The sequence below is a fragment of the Callorhinus ursinus genome, unplaced genomic scaffold (assembly GCF_003265705.2).
Source record: "Callorhinus ursinus isolate GAN/ISIS: 27379988/994484 unplaced genomic scaffold, GSC_fseal_2.0 scaffold16, whole genome shotgun sequence".
NCBI classification, from domain to species: Eukaryota; Metazoa; Chordata; class Mammalia; order Carnivora; family Otariidae; genus Callorhinus; species Callorhinus ursinus.
Window position 1 is genome coordinate 10,740,308 of NW_027397078.1, and position 15,692 is coordinate 10,755,999.

At 50.7% G+C, this 15,692-nt stretch overlaps 1 protein-coding gene across 2 annotated transcripts in view; it reads left to right on the plus strand.

The window, feature by feature from the left end:
- Positions 1-6,722: 6,722 nt before the first annotated feature.
- Positions 6,723-15,692, plus strand: part of SRPX (sushi repeat containing protein X-linked) — a 118,829-nt gene continuing 109,859 nt past the window's right edge. For both annotated transcript variants that reach the window (XM_025857630.2, XM_025857631.2), the window contains exon 1: positions 6,723-6,952. In XM_025857630.2, coding sequence (XP_025713415.1) covers positions 6,865-6,952 — 88 coding nt within the window. In that variant the 5' untranslated portion in view covers positions 6,723-6,864. The remainder of the gene's footprint in view (positions 6,953-15,692) is intronic.

Sequence of the window (15,692 nt, forward strand, 5' to 3'; positions counted from 1 at the left end):
CGGTCACCCCAGCCAGGTAGTCACCCCCTTCTCTGCTATTCATTCAGTGGCACAAGGCACCCTGAGTGCCCAGGCAGCGGTCTCAACTTCCCTTTCAGTGGGGTCGTTGTTGGACCCCCTGACGGAAGCATTCCTCTCTTTGGAACTAAGACCTCTAGACCCGCAGAGCCTACGCATTGTCACAGGGATGAGCAGTAACATTTTGCTAACGGTAAATGGTTCCCTTCCCGTTTTCACCCCTGTACTCATGGATCAGTGAGTATTGGTTATGGGAGTAACAGCATCATATATGGGATGCCGACTCAAAGCATATACAGCATCCAGGAGGACCTGGGCCCGCCCTGCGATGCACTTAGTTGGTGCATTAACTGTGTCTTCGAAAGGGCGCTCTACCTCTAGCAAGCTGCTTCAGGCCCATGGGGACATGGTAAGACCAGTGAATCCCATGAGCACGCGCCCATTGCCTCACCCCATTTGCTGTGAAGGGAGTCCCTTGACGGGAAGCAACACTTGGGAGTACCGTGATGGCACATAAGGGATTCTCTAGGACCGTGGGATGGTGCTTTTGGTGGAAACATGTGGACAGGGGAGGAAAACCCATATCCCCTTGTGAGTGTCTATTCACATAATCAGGTCGACTAGTCAAAGTCCTGCCTCCTAGGTGGATTTCCCCTCAACACGGCCCCTCAGAGCTGTCAGAGAGTAGGGCTGCGGTGTGGGACATGCTCCCCTACTGTCTCCGGTGGGACTGATGCGCCGTGCACAGCGCTCTGAGGCTTTTCTTCCTCAGTCACCTGGTCCTAGGGAATGCTCCATCCGGCCCGAGATGGAGGCCGGAAGAGAGAAGGTAATGTAGCAAAAGTAGGTGCCATGGGCCTTTGGGCCCCTTCCTAATGCACCTTACTTGTGCCTTCAGGACCTGCTCGGAGCTTGCCAGAGACTTCAAGATGCATCCCTATCTGCCACTGCCACCTTGAGTATTGCTACATCTCCCAGGTCCTATGGTCCTGGAGGCAGAGAGGTTTACACAGTGGTGTCTTCTGGCTTTCCAAGCCCCACTCAAAGCTAGCATTTCCTAAGTCCCGTTCATACAGCGCCTACCCAAAGAGGGATTCTTTCCACCGGGCTTTGTCTTAACATTTTTTGAGCCAGCCTGGTTGGCCTGCCTGGGACCTGTGCTCGCCCCTCTAATTACAGAGGCTCAGGGATAAAGTTCTACTCCTGACCTGATCTGATTCCTGTAACCACACCTATGACCCAGATTTGGAGTGGCGGTGGCACTCGGGCAAGGTGAGAACCGACCACATGAGCACTTCCCCAGATGAGGTTTTTCTGGGAATTAATCATCAAGACAGGAGAAGGAAATGCCCTTCCCTGAGGTGAGATAAGGCTCTGGTGAAGTCCTTCCACTTGTAGAGTGGCCCATTTGTGTGGAGAAGTCTCTGGGCCTATCTCAGAATGATTGCTCTCCCTGTCCCCCTGCCAGAGCAGGCAGGGTCTGTCTTGGACCTTCGTCGTGAAAACCTGGTAGGCTTCTTGGAGGTAAAGGTCACAGTACCATGGGAGTCTGTGCGGTGCCTCAGCCCCAGGAGTTTCTCACGCTCCTAACAGGCCACACTCAGCTTCTGGCAATTTTTCTAAATTGCCTTTTATGTGTTCCTACCAATTTATGGCTCCCGGGTGTCTTCTGCTCCAGGTAAGCCCATCTCCGCCCGGACTGTGGATATGCCCGTCTTTCTGGATAGCGATGGGTGACAATTTGCCCTGAAAAACCAGTTCTTTGTTGGGTCCAAGAAAAGGGATTGATTTTTCTGCTTGCCCAGCCTTTTCTGGTTGTCAAGACAGGAATAATGACTTCCTAGCATGTGGCAATTGAACGCGAAAGCTGTTAATTACCTTTTTAAATCTCTGCGTTCTTTTATTTCTCAATTCTCGGTATGACCTCCTGTTCCTACTTTCTAAAAGCATTTGCCTCGAATCTGTTACTGAATATGCCAAATAAATATTTTCTACAATTGCTTTTCCTTTTCTTGGTAGCTTATTATTTTTATAAAAGAGATGGTTTCCTTTGAATCTTTAAAGCAGACATATTCCCTTTCCCTCATACTGCAGACATTTTTCATCCCCCAGAGCTTGTGTTGTTTCATTCTGAATATTTATCTTAGAAAGAGAAGAAATCTCTTGAAGCCAGGGGATTGTAAACAGATACTATTCTTGGACTGGCCTTAGCTCTTTGATCTTGACCTGGAGCATTCTCACTTTAACCCTCTCCGATCTGCATGTTTCATAGATACTCGTCAGCAAAAGTACCGGCCCAACACACCCTATCTTTCTGGCATTCCTTTAGCGGGATTCCAAGAGACTGAGGTCAAATCTCCTGGTCCTTGTCTTGAGTTCCCAGAAACCTGGAGCGTTTACTATAGTCTGTAGTTCATACAGGAGCAGCAGGTAAAAAGCTAAATCCACTCTCACTCTGCTACTCAAAGCGTGGTCCCCGGAGCCGCGCTGCTCTCTGGCTTTTTTTTTTTTCTCATTTTGTTTTTCTAGTGAATCCTGTTAAGTGATTTTACAAAAGCATTGAACAATGATGGATTGGAAATTTTGGTGTTTTTTTTTAAAGATTTTTTTATCCATTTATTATAGAGAGAGAGCACAGAGAGTGTGAGAGAGAACACGAGTGGGGGGAGGGGCGGAGGGAGAAGCGGACTCCCCGCCGAGCAGGAAGCACGACCCACCCAGGACTCGATCCCAGGACCCTGGGATCATGACCTGAGCCGAAGGCAGACGCTTAACCAACTGAGCCACCCAGGTGCCCCACCCCTGGAAATTTTGTTTTATCTTTTTTATTTTTTGGATTGGACATCTTAAAATAATAGTCCCTTACTACAGATGGTCTGCGAAGCATTGACACAGGCCGCTTCACTTCGGAGTGGCTCCTCGACGTTGGGAAATGACAATCCATTTCGTGAGGTACAGTGGGCCTCCAACTTTCCCCTCAAACTGCAGGCCCTTTACTCTGAAAGGAGGTGGACAGAGAAGAACTGGTTTGAAAGCCTAGAAGGACGAGGAGGTGTGGGGGAAATGGCGGGGGCACAGGCAGGGAGGGGCCTTGACTGACGTCCCCAGGAAATCTGTCCTGCAGTAGGGAGGGAGGTGGCCGGCAGGTTCTCCTTCACTGGTCTCAGTTGACAAACCCAAGGCAGAAAGTGGGGGCGAATCCTGGGAATCCCCTTCCTTCTCCGCCGTGGGTCGTTCTGCTCTGCCTCGGGAGAAGCCTGTGGTGGTGAAGCCAAGCGCCTCACCACTCACTGCACAGGGTGGAAAGACACCTCCGCGCCCCCCGCCAGGCTTTGATGTCTGTGTTCTCTTCTCTCCCCTCTGGCACCTTGGCCAGCACTCGGGAAGGCTTCGGCGGACTGAACGGGCACTGTCAGCATGGCCCTCAGGGGCCCAGGAAGTCTTGGTTCGGAAGCAACTAGATTGCGTTCTCACGGGTGTTCCCGTGAACCCATTTTCCGTGCGCTTGACTTTTGAGATCTAATGTAGGATGCCGTATTTATCCTTATTCACTGTTCAGCGTCCACACCGCGTTCCTGCCCCTAGAGATGTTTGGAACCTGCTTCTTGCCTGCCTGTCTTGGTGTCTCACACCAACAATGGCTTCTTTTCAATTCATTCATTGTTATGTCAAGCAGGACAGGAATGGGATCAAAGCTCTGTGGCACTCCCTGAGCGACTTCCCTTCCTGTTGCCATCAACTCATTACCCCATCTTCTGGGTTCAGTTGTTGGACAGATTTATTCATCTGTGTAACCGTCCTATTGTCTACCGAGATATTGTGGGATGAACTGATAGCCTCTTTCCTTCCTCTGCCCTCATCCCTTCTATCAGAGACCTGGAATAAAGCTACTAGTGATGCTGCACGTGGCTCAGGCGGTAGAGCGTGCAAATCTTGATCTCCGGGTCGCGGGTTCAAGCCCCACATTGGGTGTGGAGCCTACTTTAAAAAATAATAATAGTATTATTATTGGTAGTAGTATATTACTATTATTATACTTGTAATAACATTATGACTAAATAATAAAATCTGGAGTTTGCTTTAAGGCAGCAAAGAAAAACTTTTTTACCATAAAACTTGGTATAATATTTTATTTTTATTTTTTATTTTAATTCCAGTATCGTTAATGTACAGTGTTATATCAGTTTCAGGTGTACAATGTAGTGATTCAACACTTCTATACCTTACTCAGTGCTCTTACAAGTACACTCTTTAATCCCCATCACCTGCTTCCCCCATCCCCCACCCTCGTCCCCTCAGGTAACCATTGGTTTGTTCTCTAGAGTTCAGAGTCTGTTTTTTTGGTTTGTCTCTTTTTTTCTTTGTTCATTTGTTTCTTAAATTCCCCATCTGAGAGAAATCATATGGTGTTTGTCTTTCTCTGACTGGCTTATTTCGCTTAGCATTATACACGCAAAGAGAAAAATCTTTTTTTTTTAAAGATTTATTTATTTATTTGAGAGAGTGAGAATGAGAGAGAGAGAGAGAGAGAGAGAGAGTACAGGAGAGGGGGGAGGGTTGGGGGAGAAGCAGGCTCCCCACTGAGCAGGGAGCCCGATGCGGGACTCGATCCTGGGACTCCAGGATCATGACCTGAGCCGAAGGCAGTCGCTTAACCAATTGAGCCACCCAGGCGCCCGCAAGGAGAAAAATCTTGACACGGAGAGTGGTATTTGTTGTAACTCAGCCAGATTCAGGTGCTAGGAGAGAGCCAGGGGTTCCTTCTTGGCCCAATAATAGAACTTAGGCTGGTTTTTGTGAGGAGAGCTTGCTTCAGAGGTGACACAGTAAAGGAAGGCCACTGGGCAGACTAACCTGGACCTGGAATTTGGGGTGCACATTCACCTCTGTTCATGAGCCTAGAACAGTTGTTCTCAACTGGGGGCAGACTTTCCCCTAGGGGACATGTGAAGATGTCTGGCGGTTTTTCATAGTCATGACTTGGAAAATGAGGTGTTTTATTGGCGTCTGGTGCACAGAGGCCAAGGATGCTGCTAACCATCCCTCAGTGCACGGGCGGCCACTCTCCCCAACAAAGCAGTGTCAGGCTCCACATGTCCATAGTGCCTAGGTTGAGAAACGCTGGCCCAGAACTTAGCCCATTCTAAAACCTGCCCCACTGCACATGCGGGAACAAAACTAGGCATCTGGTCAAACTCCAGGCCATCTCCCTAAAGATTGTAGTCTCAATGGTCTGGGGTCCAGCCCCGATAAGGTGTTTTCATGAAATGCCCACCCCTCGCCCCGCCCTTTGTGGTTGGACAGGATTGAGAACCACTCAGAGGCGGAAGCAAGTCGGGTCTGACCGAGGCCATAGATGAGGCCGCTCTCCTTCATTTTCTTGTGACTGGGGGTTATTGAAGGGTTCTTGGCTCCTTGAGGAGGGAGCAGCTGTAGAGAATCTCACAGGAGACGGAGAAAAGCACCCCACCCCCAGCCCACGAGAGGATAAGATGGAAGTTCAAGTCAGGGGCTTTCGTGAGAATTGGGATAAAAGAATTCGGGAACCTTCTGGATGGATGTTCCCAGGGCCCTTAGCCTAGCTAGTGGATCAGACTAGTGGCAAGGGGAAAGTTGCCCTTCCACAATGTATGTGGCCCCTGCCAAGGCACAGGGCTCCCTGACCCAGAGGTGGCTGGATTTCCCCTCCGCCTTGCCTCTTCCTCCAGGCCCCTTTGCACAGTTCACAACCTGATGCAGCAGCCCTGATCGCAATTTGCCTTAGCTAAGACCTCTTTGGGGCAGGAAAGGAGCCAGGTGCTGCCTTGTGGGTTCACAACAAAACAAAAACATTTGGGAAAGCCTTGAAGAAACCAGATCCGTCCTGTAGGCAGTCTAGAAACCCTATCCTGATGCCAGGCCACAGGACAGAGGCTTCGGGCTGGTTCTGGTGTCCTTGGAGGTGGTCGAGAACCACCCAGGAAATGGGGAAATCGGGTTGCAGGAAACTACGAAAGCTGCATTCCCAATACTGGGAGTGAGACAGGGAACTTTCTGTGCCTTGTGCTTGTCCATAGGCCGACCCTGGAAAGAGAACCTCAAGCCCCATTCCAAACCGCAGTTCAGCAGGCACCCCGTCCAGCCCTTGATTCATTCCCTTACAGAAGAGAAACAAAAAAGCTGCAGTGTGGACGTTGGTGCCGGCAGAACCTCACACCTAACATCAAAACCGCTCTCTGCCCGGAACGGTGAACTGGGCAAGTTTCCAAGCACTGGTGTCTTCTTGGGTAAAATGGGCATAATAGTACCGAACTTGAGACGTGGTCCGAGGTCAGATCAGCGAACGTGGCCGTTAGTAGCCCGGCCGCAGGGGCCACTGTGGACCCGATCGGTTGTCCCTTCACACAGAATGGCTCACGCGGCTCTCCGCACAGATGACAGCGTCGGGGCCCGGGATCTGGGAAGCGGTTGGGCACCAGTGTGTGTATTCGGGGTGAGCGGAATGGGAGAATAGGAAGATATTCGGGGTCATCCGATGTGTCAGCGCACGCCCCTGGAGCTCTCTGGCCATGGGGGGGGGCGGGCAGCCCCGCTTCCAGAAGAAGCGCCGGCACCAAAGGCGGGGCTGGGTCGGGGCCCCGGACCGCGCCAGCGTCCCGGGGAGGCGGAGGAAGGAGGGCAGGCTCCAGGCAAGAAGGAGGGAGGGAGGGAGGGAGGGATAGCGGCGAGAGGAGGAGTTTTCCAGCTCGGCTTCGCCCGCTCGCCGCGCAGCCCCTCGGCCCTGTCTGTCTCCTCCGCCCCCTGAAGGCGCGCAGCTCGGCGCAGCCGAGCGGAGCCGAGCGTGGCCGAGCGAGCGCCGTGCGCAACATGGGGAGCCCCGCACTCCGGGCCGCGCTGCTGCCGCCGCTGCTGCTGCTGCTGCTGCTGCGGCTCCCGGCGAGCCGCGCCTTCCCAGGTAGGAGCGGAGGCGGGGCAGCCTCCCCGGCGGGGTGCCCTTTGTCTGCCCTGGACTCGGCTTTGGCGGCCCCAGGGAGGGGGTGGCGGGCAGCGGTCTCGCGTCTGGGCGCCGGGAGGGGAGAGCCGGCTGTCAGCCCCGCGCCCGGCGCCGCGAGCGACGAACCCTCTGCGTCCGCGCTGCCGGGGGCCCGAGCGGACCCACGTTGGCGCCCGAGGCCATGAAGGGAAGTTTGGCGGCGGGCTGGTTTCTCCCCACCTGGAGTTGTGCCTGTCACGGGGTGGCGCACGGCCGAGGCCCGGGGCGGGGGCGCAGCTTGTCCTGGAAGGAGCCCCCACCCGCTCCCACTGGAGGGCCGGGGCCACTCTGGGGGTGCAGGGCACGCGCCACGGGCGAGCGGCTCCCTTGGACGGCACAGGCTGGGGCCTCTCCCGCATCCCCCCAACCAACCCCCCCTACTGGGGATTCCGAGAAAGTCTGCGCCTCTGGGAGAGAGGTGCCAGCTGAGAGTGGTGGCTTGTGGCATGCGCTCGGTTAGCCCCGGGGGCCCGGGACTACTCAAGCGCGGCGCTGTGAGGCAGCGGGTGTGGCTTCTTGTTACCGGGGGGGGGGGGGCGTGGTCTCTAGCATCTAAGGGGCCCCCCGGGTATTTATTCGGGGCTCTCTTGGTGTTGACAGAACCTTTAAAAAAGCTCTAGCAAAACTCCCTCATCTGGGAGTCTTAGGTTAGTAAAGGGCTTCAGGGGAGCAGGACAACATGGATGCACCCCTGTCCCCCTGGAATGGAGAAGAAATTTAGTGCTAATGGGAAGGTGGGTGACATGGACTTTAGGGCGTGCAGACATTTGGCTTTGCGTTCAACACTGGGGGCAGTTTAAATCGGGGGTCCGAGGAATGAACCTGCCAAGTTCTGGGTGAAGGACCGCGGGTGGTGGAGGGTTCCCAGATAGCGTGCTCCGGGGATGTAGGGAAGGCTGCCGGAAATAGTCCGCACAGCCCCAAATGAATGAGTGAATCGAACAGATGTGTAAAGTGATAAACAGGAACATTCGTGTGTTGAGCTGTTTGGTAGGAACTGCTTCAGGGCAAAGTAGAAAGGAGACTTCATCCTCTGCCCCAGGCAAGTGCCATTCCCAGGCTGCCCACTCCCCTTTAGCTGGAGTCCGGTCACAATGAACCTAGAGGGGCAGGGGAGGTCAGTACTGGACAGGGGGCAGGAGAGAAGTTGAGAAGCTAGAGGCAGCCTTTCACGCTGAAGTGGGAGGCGTCTCTGAGCTGCCCGTACATCTGCTGGAGCCTTTCTCAGCCAAGGGGCCTCTTCTCTTTTTCCATTTGAAATCCCTCTGCTCTCCTTTCTCCCAGTTTCTGTATTCCCTTATATAGTGTAGCTTGCTGCCAGGGCCCAGGCATCCGCAGAAAAATGGGTGCGCCAGTATGGGCACTCCTCTCTGTCTTTGGGGAACTGCCCCTGGCTAATTCTGCCAGCCAGCAGGCTGCCCCCAATTTGGCACCTCTCTGTGGGGTCTCTCAGGAAATGTGCTCTGCTGGGGCTGCTGAATCCAAAGGGGGGGGGGCGGATTTCAGTCCAAGCCAGAGGTTTGGGAAGTTTGGGGAGGGGAGACTCTCTAGGCCAGTGGGTCCCAAGGCAAATCACATCAGCCGAATTCACCCTAAGTGCTGGGTGACAGAGGGGCTTTGCAGATCATTTCAGAGGCACGCCCTTAGCAAGTGGACATTACGTCTCCAGTAAGAGAGAAGGTAAGAGGCCTGGAATCAGGAACCTCTGAAAGAGGGAGGTGGGGATGAAGGGCCCCATCGCTCCCACCACCATTATATAACTGTCTGAGATTTAATAGTAAATCTGTCAGAGTGAGAGTAAATCATTCCCACTCCTAGAAGTTCTCTGGAGTTCTTCCATCTTTGAATTTGATGCAGCTTTTCTGGCCATCTGATTCATTCTTTGCAGCCTAGCAAAGACACAGTGTCTACAAAAATCCACATAAAATGTATAGAAAGTTCATAGCAAACTTGTCTGTGTTTGATTGTGTTTCTATGGCTATAAGAGGTAAGAGTTTTCATTCTGTTCTTTTGGGGACTTTTTTGAGGTATAGTTGACATAACGTGTTAGTTTCAGGTGTATAACATAACGACTTACTATTTGTATACATTGTGAAATGATCACCACAAGAAGTCTAGTTACCATCGGTCACCGTCACCGTATGTGGTTACAGTTTTTTTTTTCTTGCGATGAAGACTTGGAAGATTTACTCTGAGTAACTTTCAAATATGCAATACAGTATTATTAACTGTAATCACCAGGCTGTACATTATTACATCCCCATGGCTTATTTATTTTGTAACTGGAAGTTTGTACCTTTTGACCCCCTTTGCCCATTTTACCCATCCCCCATTCCCCCTCCCCAACTTTGTAACCACCAATCTATTCTCTCTGTCTAGAGCTTGGGGTTTTTTTGTTTTTGTTCTTCAAATTCTGCATACAAGTGAGATCATATGGTGATTTATCTTTCTGTCTGACTTACTTTACTTAGCATAATGCCCTCGAAATTCCATGTTGTCAATTGCAAATGAAAAGATTCCTTTCTTTTTTATGGCTGCTGTGTGTGTGTGTGTGTGTGTGTGTGTGTGTGTGTGTGTGTGTGTGTATCTATACCACATCTCCTTTTTCCATTCATCTATCTGTGGTCACTTGGGTTGCTTCCATATCTTGGCTCTTGTAAATACTGCAATGAACATGAGGATGTAGATATCTTTTTGAGTTAATGTTTTCGTTTTCTTTGGATAAAAACCCAGAAGTGGAATGAATGCTAGATCATATGGTAGTTCTATTTTTAACTTTTTGAAGCACCTCCATACTGTTTTCCCCAGTGGTGCACCAGTTTGCGTTCCCACCAACACTGCACAGAGGGCTCCCTTGTCCCCACATCCTGGCCCACACTTGTCATTTCTTGTCTTTTTGATGATAGCTATTCTAACAGGTGTGAGGTGATAACTCATTGTGGTTTTGATTTGCATTTCCGCTTTTATTCTGTGCTTCAATGAACCCTTGAAACCTCCTTTACACCTGAGAGTTTGGAGGTTCACCCTACCTCTTCCGGTGAGCAAGGCTGAAGACGAAGAATGAGCACTGCGGGCACTACGAAAGGCTCCGTGAATCTTATGCCTGGAGAAAACTGGTGAACTAGGGTGGTTTCACCAGTCAGGAAAACTGAGTGAGGTTTGCTCAAAGCCCAGCCAGACCACATCAGCCAAAGCAGTCCCCCGAAGTGCCACCTTTGCAGATAAGTATTAGGAACTGAACACCTGGCCCAGGATCTACAATTAAAGTCTCTCCAGGAGCAGGCTAAGCTAGAAATTTCTGTTTGGAGTTAAAACATGTAAGGAGCTGACAAAATTCCTCTTCATTAAAAAGGCGGAATAAAAAGCGGGGAGTGCTCGGGAGAGCAGGACATTTTCATCTAGCATTTTCTTCACCGAGAACACTTGCAGTCTAGTATGTTGGTGTTACTGTTTCCCATTTCATAGATTTGTGAGCTGAAAGAGACACCAGAAATCGTCCTTCAAGGACTGTCTTCAAACCTTCCCACCTCACTAGTCTTCACACCACAACTGAAATATAGCCCCTCTCTTTTCTATGATTACTAGAACACTCTTGCTTTTAGTCTTCCTCATTCTGATTCATTCTACTTTCTCTGGCCAGATACTGGTCTTTTAAGTACAACTACTTTTATCACATTACTCTCTGCCTCAAAAACCGAGAACAGCAGCTCCCTGTCCCCTCTCGCATTAACTGGAAAGTTCTCAGTTGTTTTCAGGGGACTGCACAATTGCTTCTAGCCTAAATTTTCAGTCCTTCCCTCCTGGTTTCCTAAAATGTGGCTGAAACAGACTACCTGTTTTTGCAGAGCTTGAATCACATTTTCCCCCTTCTTGGCGATTGCTGCTTCCTGCACCTGGAACCAACTGCCCCCCGGCCCCCGCCCCAGCCACCTGTCTGCCCAAATTCTGCCCATCCTCCAGTGACACCCTCTCTTGGATGAAACGTTTCCTTGATCCCTCGAATGGGAAGCTTCTGCCTTCCTTTAAATACCCACGGCGCTTCATGTTTCTCTTGTGGTGTTTATGACATGTGTCGCATGGTACAATAATTTACGCACTCCTGTATACTTCTAGATTCTGAGCTCCGGAAGGCAGGCGCTACTATGTCTTCCCCTTTGTATTTCTCATGGTGCCTAGCCGAGCATCTGGAGCCAAGTGGGTATTTGTGCTGATCGAGTTAATAGCCCTGTGATTTGGCTGATGGGCCACTGGAAAGAAAGGAGCTGAGAGAAACGTGCACAGGTACACAGGGCTTTGTGCCACCATGAATCTCCATGCATAGGGACTGTGGCTTGCTGGTTATAGAGGTTGCTTTTTAAATCCATGAACACCCTCTGTTTAAGCAATAACCTTCTTTGTCGGGGGCTGTAAGGCGAGAGACCTACTGCAGCCACAAGCCGGAGCGTACATTTATTATTTTTGTTGGCCACTTTGCTACAGCCCCTTCCAAAGTGGTTGAATGGTTTCCTTAGTGAACGCAAATATGTGCGCTACATCAATTCCCCTTTCAGAGAACGAGGCTAAAATGGGTAATTGAAAGTGAAGATTGAGTTTAAACAGAAGAAGGTTTCCTTTTGCCAGGCTATAACATAGTATGAACTTGTGGCCGCCAAGTTATGATGAATACCCAGGTTAAAGATTCACTTCCAGCCGAGCGGTGTGAATGAGTTCCAGCTCCTGGGGAGTTTCTCAAGCCAGCCCCTTCGTTCCGTTGGCCATTGTGTGAGTTCTTGACTGTCAGCTTTTATGGGCCATTGTTTATGGGAGCCTTTTAAGCCCAAACTCTTTTTTTTTTAAGGTTTTATTTATTTATTTGACAGAGACACAGCAAGAGAGGGAACACAAGCAGGGGGAGTGGGAGAGGGAGAAGCAGGCTTCCCGCCGAGCAGGGAGCCCGATGTGGGGTTTGATCCCAGGACCCCGGGACCTTGACCTGAGCCAAAGGCAGATGCCCAACGACTGTGCCACCCAGGTGCCCCTATGCCCAAACTCTTCTCTCTTGGATATTTGAATGTAGTTCTGAAACAGAATCCCTTACTACCTTTTCTAATGAAAACTGGGCTCTATCCAGAGACTTTTTCAAGTGGACACCGAATGATGGCGTGCTTGGGACAATGGGGTGAAGAAGGAGGGGAATTCCTTCTCTCAGTGCTTTCTGTCTTATGGCGAAGTAGACACTGGCTTACCTGTGGGGGCAAATGTTGTAGCAGAGGCAGGTGGACAGGCCCTGCGAGCCCAGAGAGCAGCCATACAGGAGCACTGGGCCTGGATATCGGAGGATGATGCTGATGGATGGCTGAAGCCTGTGACAGTGGTCCCGCAGGCCCAAGGAAGGTTAACAGAGGGGGTCTGGGTACTTCCCTAAGAACGTTTGGAAATTGGAAACAAAAATCTGCGTGGGTGTTCTTTTTCGGGGGGAGAAGGCCCTTGTCCCAATTCAGAACCATTACTCACTAGATGATCTCCATGATTCTGTGAGCAAGCTGCCCTTAATGGGCACAAAACTCCACATATGAAGTAAAATGAAATTGTCAGAGTAGAAAAACCGCGATTGAACCCATGAGCAGGTGGTCTCTCGGGTTACGACCAAAGGTACAACGTCTCCTTCTCCTCGCTTGAAAAGCAACACCCAACAAAGCAGGCATAATCATAGATTGTAATCGCCTTCGGGCCTGGGCTGACAACTCGTTGTACCTCTCACTTAGCCCAGAGTCTGTGACCTGGAGGAGGATCTTTAGTCAGTATTTGTGGATTAATGAACTGACTAAAACAATCGCGGTAGAGAACAAGGGTTCTGTTTCAGATATCCCTGCAGGATTTAACTGGAATTTCCAAGATGATAATTCCCAGAGAAAAAGGAATGCAAGACAGCAAAATGTCAGAGGAAATTTGCACTGCCCTCAACAGGAGATCCCTCCGGACAGGCGAAGAGTCAGGGCATAGTTAATGGCTGAGGCTCTTGGATTTCAAATCCCCCTGGGGCACTATTCTAGGAGACTTAGAAACTCCTCGGAGTCCCAGGGGCAGGATTTGCAGATCGAGGTTTTAAGACTAAAGCTTGTGCAGAGAAAAGTCATTGGTAGCCTTGCTAAGCTCCCAAGTTTTCCAGATGATAATTGGTTTCACCTGGATCTTACGGTTCGCGTGGTGCACTCGACTCACAGACCTCTGGAGTGCTCATTCCTGAGCTGCATGATTCACTCACCCGTAATCCATAGCTCATACTGGATGCCTCTTTCTGCATTGTTCTCCAGGGGGAAGATAAATGGGCTTGGATCTAATGGCTTGGATTATCCCGGAGGTTTGGGGTTGTAAATTGAGTATATTGGTTTTAAAACTTTTTTTTTATGAGTAATAGTCAGACAAATCCAAACATAGAACTGGGGGCAGACTTTCTGCCTTGGCCTTGAAATATCATTGTGCGCTTTCTCCTGCTCTGCTCGCTCTTACAGTGACCGGTAGTGTGATGGGTCACAGGTACTGGCACCTGGTTTCTCGTCTCCTGTCGCTGGCTGTTGGCAGCGTCCGCCCGGCTGTGCCTAATGAGCATCTGTCTCTCCAATGCCGATTGCACCCTGGGACCCTCTGACTGATGACTCTGGCCGGCCACTTACTGTGTGGGTGGCTGAGCTGAATGACCCTGCCAGACCCAGGGATCCAGGAATGTTCACAAACACTGGTTGAATTAGGGTCACAGGGCAAAGACTGAGCCAAGGTTTGGCAGGCCCATTGTGGAGTGGTGAGGAAGTGGTGGTGTGGCCACGTCCCCCACCTTCTGAGACTCTGCCCCCAGATTGGCCGTTCCGTGTAGGAACTCTGACAGACTTGTTGCCACTGACTCAGCATTCGTCAGACAAAGGCTCCGATTCGTTTAACTATCCAGTGCTGAAATCCTGTTTCTACTTAGAATTTCATTTAGTTTTCCAAGGGGTGGCATCATATTGTTTCCCCATTAGTTACTCATGGATCGGAGACCTCCGGCCATGGGAGCAGGTCCTGGGGTCTCTCATTCATTTCGTGTTCTCATGGCGGCCCTCAGTGTGTCTTTGGAATGAGAGCTGCCAAGAAGAACGCCTCTGGCCAGTCCTGACCCTGCTGGGTGTCTCCGGTTCTGCCTAGATTCCCGGAGGCGTTTCCCATCCACATCCAGGCTCCCTTGCGTGGACCACCTAATCTATGGAACTGTGGAATATCCGAGATGGAACTCCCTGTGTCTTCGTGGTGAGCCTCTGAGGCTCAGTGAGTTGAAGGGGTTTGTCTGGGGTGACCTAGGGCATTAGAAGCACAGCTGGATTTAGAGCTAAGTGGCGGCTCCCGAATTCCCATCACTCTCCCCCAGGCTTGCACTGAATTCAGTTTTTGAGTGGTCACCACGTGTGAGGCACCGGGGAGAGGGGCAGCCGGAATCAGTCACACTGCATGTGCTTGCAGAGCCCCTGTCCCGGTGTGGTGGTGTCTATGGACACTTGGCTGCTGGGGCTGCTTGCGTGTTCCTCAAGGGCTGTGAGTCCCAGACGCTCCCTCTCTCCACCACTTGCTTTGAGCTCCCCAACTGATAGGTCACCCTATTCTTAACAGCTTTATTGAGATATAATTCACATCCCATACCATTCACCCACTGAAACCAATGCAGTGGTTTTTAGTGTTCACAGAGTTGGGTATCCATCACCACAATTTTAGAACATTTTCATTACCCCAAAAGAAACCCTATGCCCCTTAGCCATCACTCCCTACCCCCAACCCCCGAGCTCTAGGCAACCATTCACCTGTTTTCTGTCTCTACACATTTGCCTATTCATTACATTCTGTATAAATGGAATCATGCAGTATTTGTCCTTTTGTGCCTGGCTTCTTTCACTGAGCATAATGTTTTCAAGGTTCATCCGTGTTGAGGCAGGTGTCACTACTTGATTCCTTTGTATGGTTGAAGTTTATTCCACTGCATGGGTAGACCGACCACATTTTATCCATTCATCAGTTGATGGACCTTTGTGTTTCCACTTTTTGATTATTTTGAGTAGTGCAGTAAATAGTCTGTGTGGGCATATGGTTTCATTTCTTTTGGATAGATACCTGGATGATTTTCCAAAGCGACTGCCCCCTGGTCCGTTCCTACCAGCGGCGTGTGGTGGTTCCAGCTTCTCCACACCTTCAGCAACTCTTGATATTATCTGTCATTTTGATTAAGTGGTAGCATTTTAGCTTAGGTCATTAACAGCTTCCACTCAAGGACTGAGTGAGAAAGCAGTGTCTGTTCTGCCAACTACGGCAGGATACAGGTGAGAGTCACCTACGGCTGCCTTCCACCGTTTCACTGCTGGCTGCAGGGCCACTGCTGGTCATCGGGCACCCTTGGGTGCATTAGAGGGAAAATGAGAAGGAAATGCCCTGTGTGGGTACGGGGGCACTGGGCTTGGTCAGGAGACAGACTTTGGGCTCATTAGGAAAAGGATGGAGGCGGACCCGGGGCTCGGGATTGAAGAGTGGCGGGCAGGATGATTTGAGATCCCACTCGCTCTCTTGGTGGGTGTGATGGTGTAGGCAATTCCCTGAACAACCCTGTGCATGCAGGTCCTAGATGTCAGTGGCTCACCCCATGTGGAACCCGCCATAGTCTTTCACG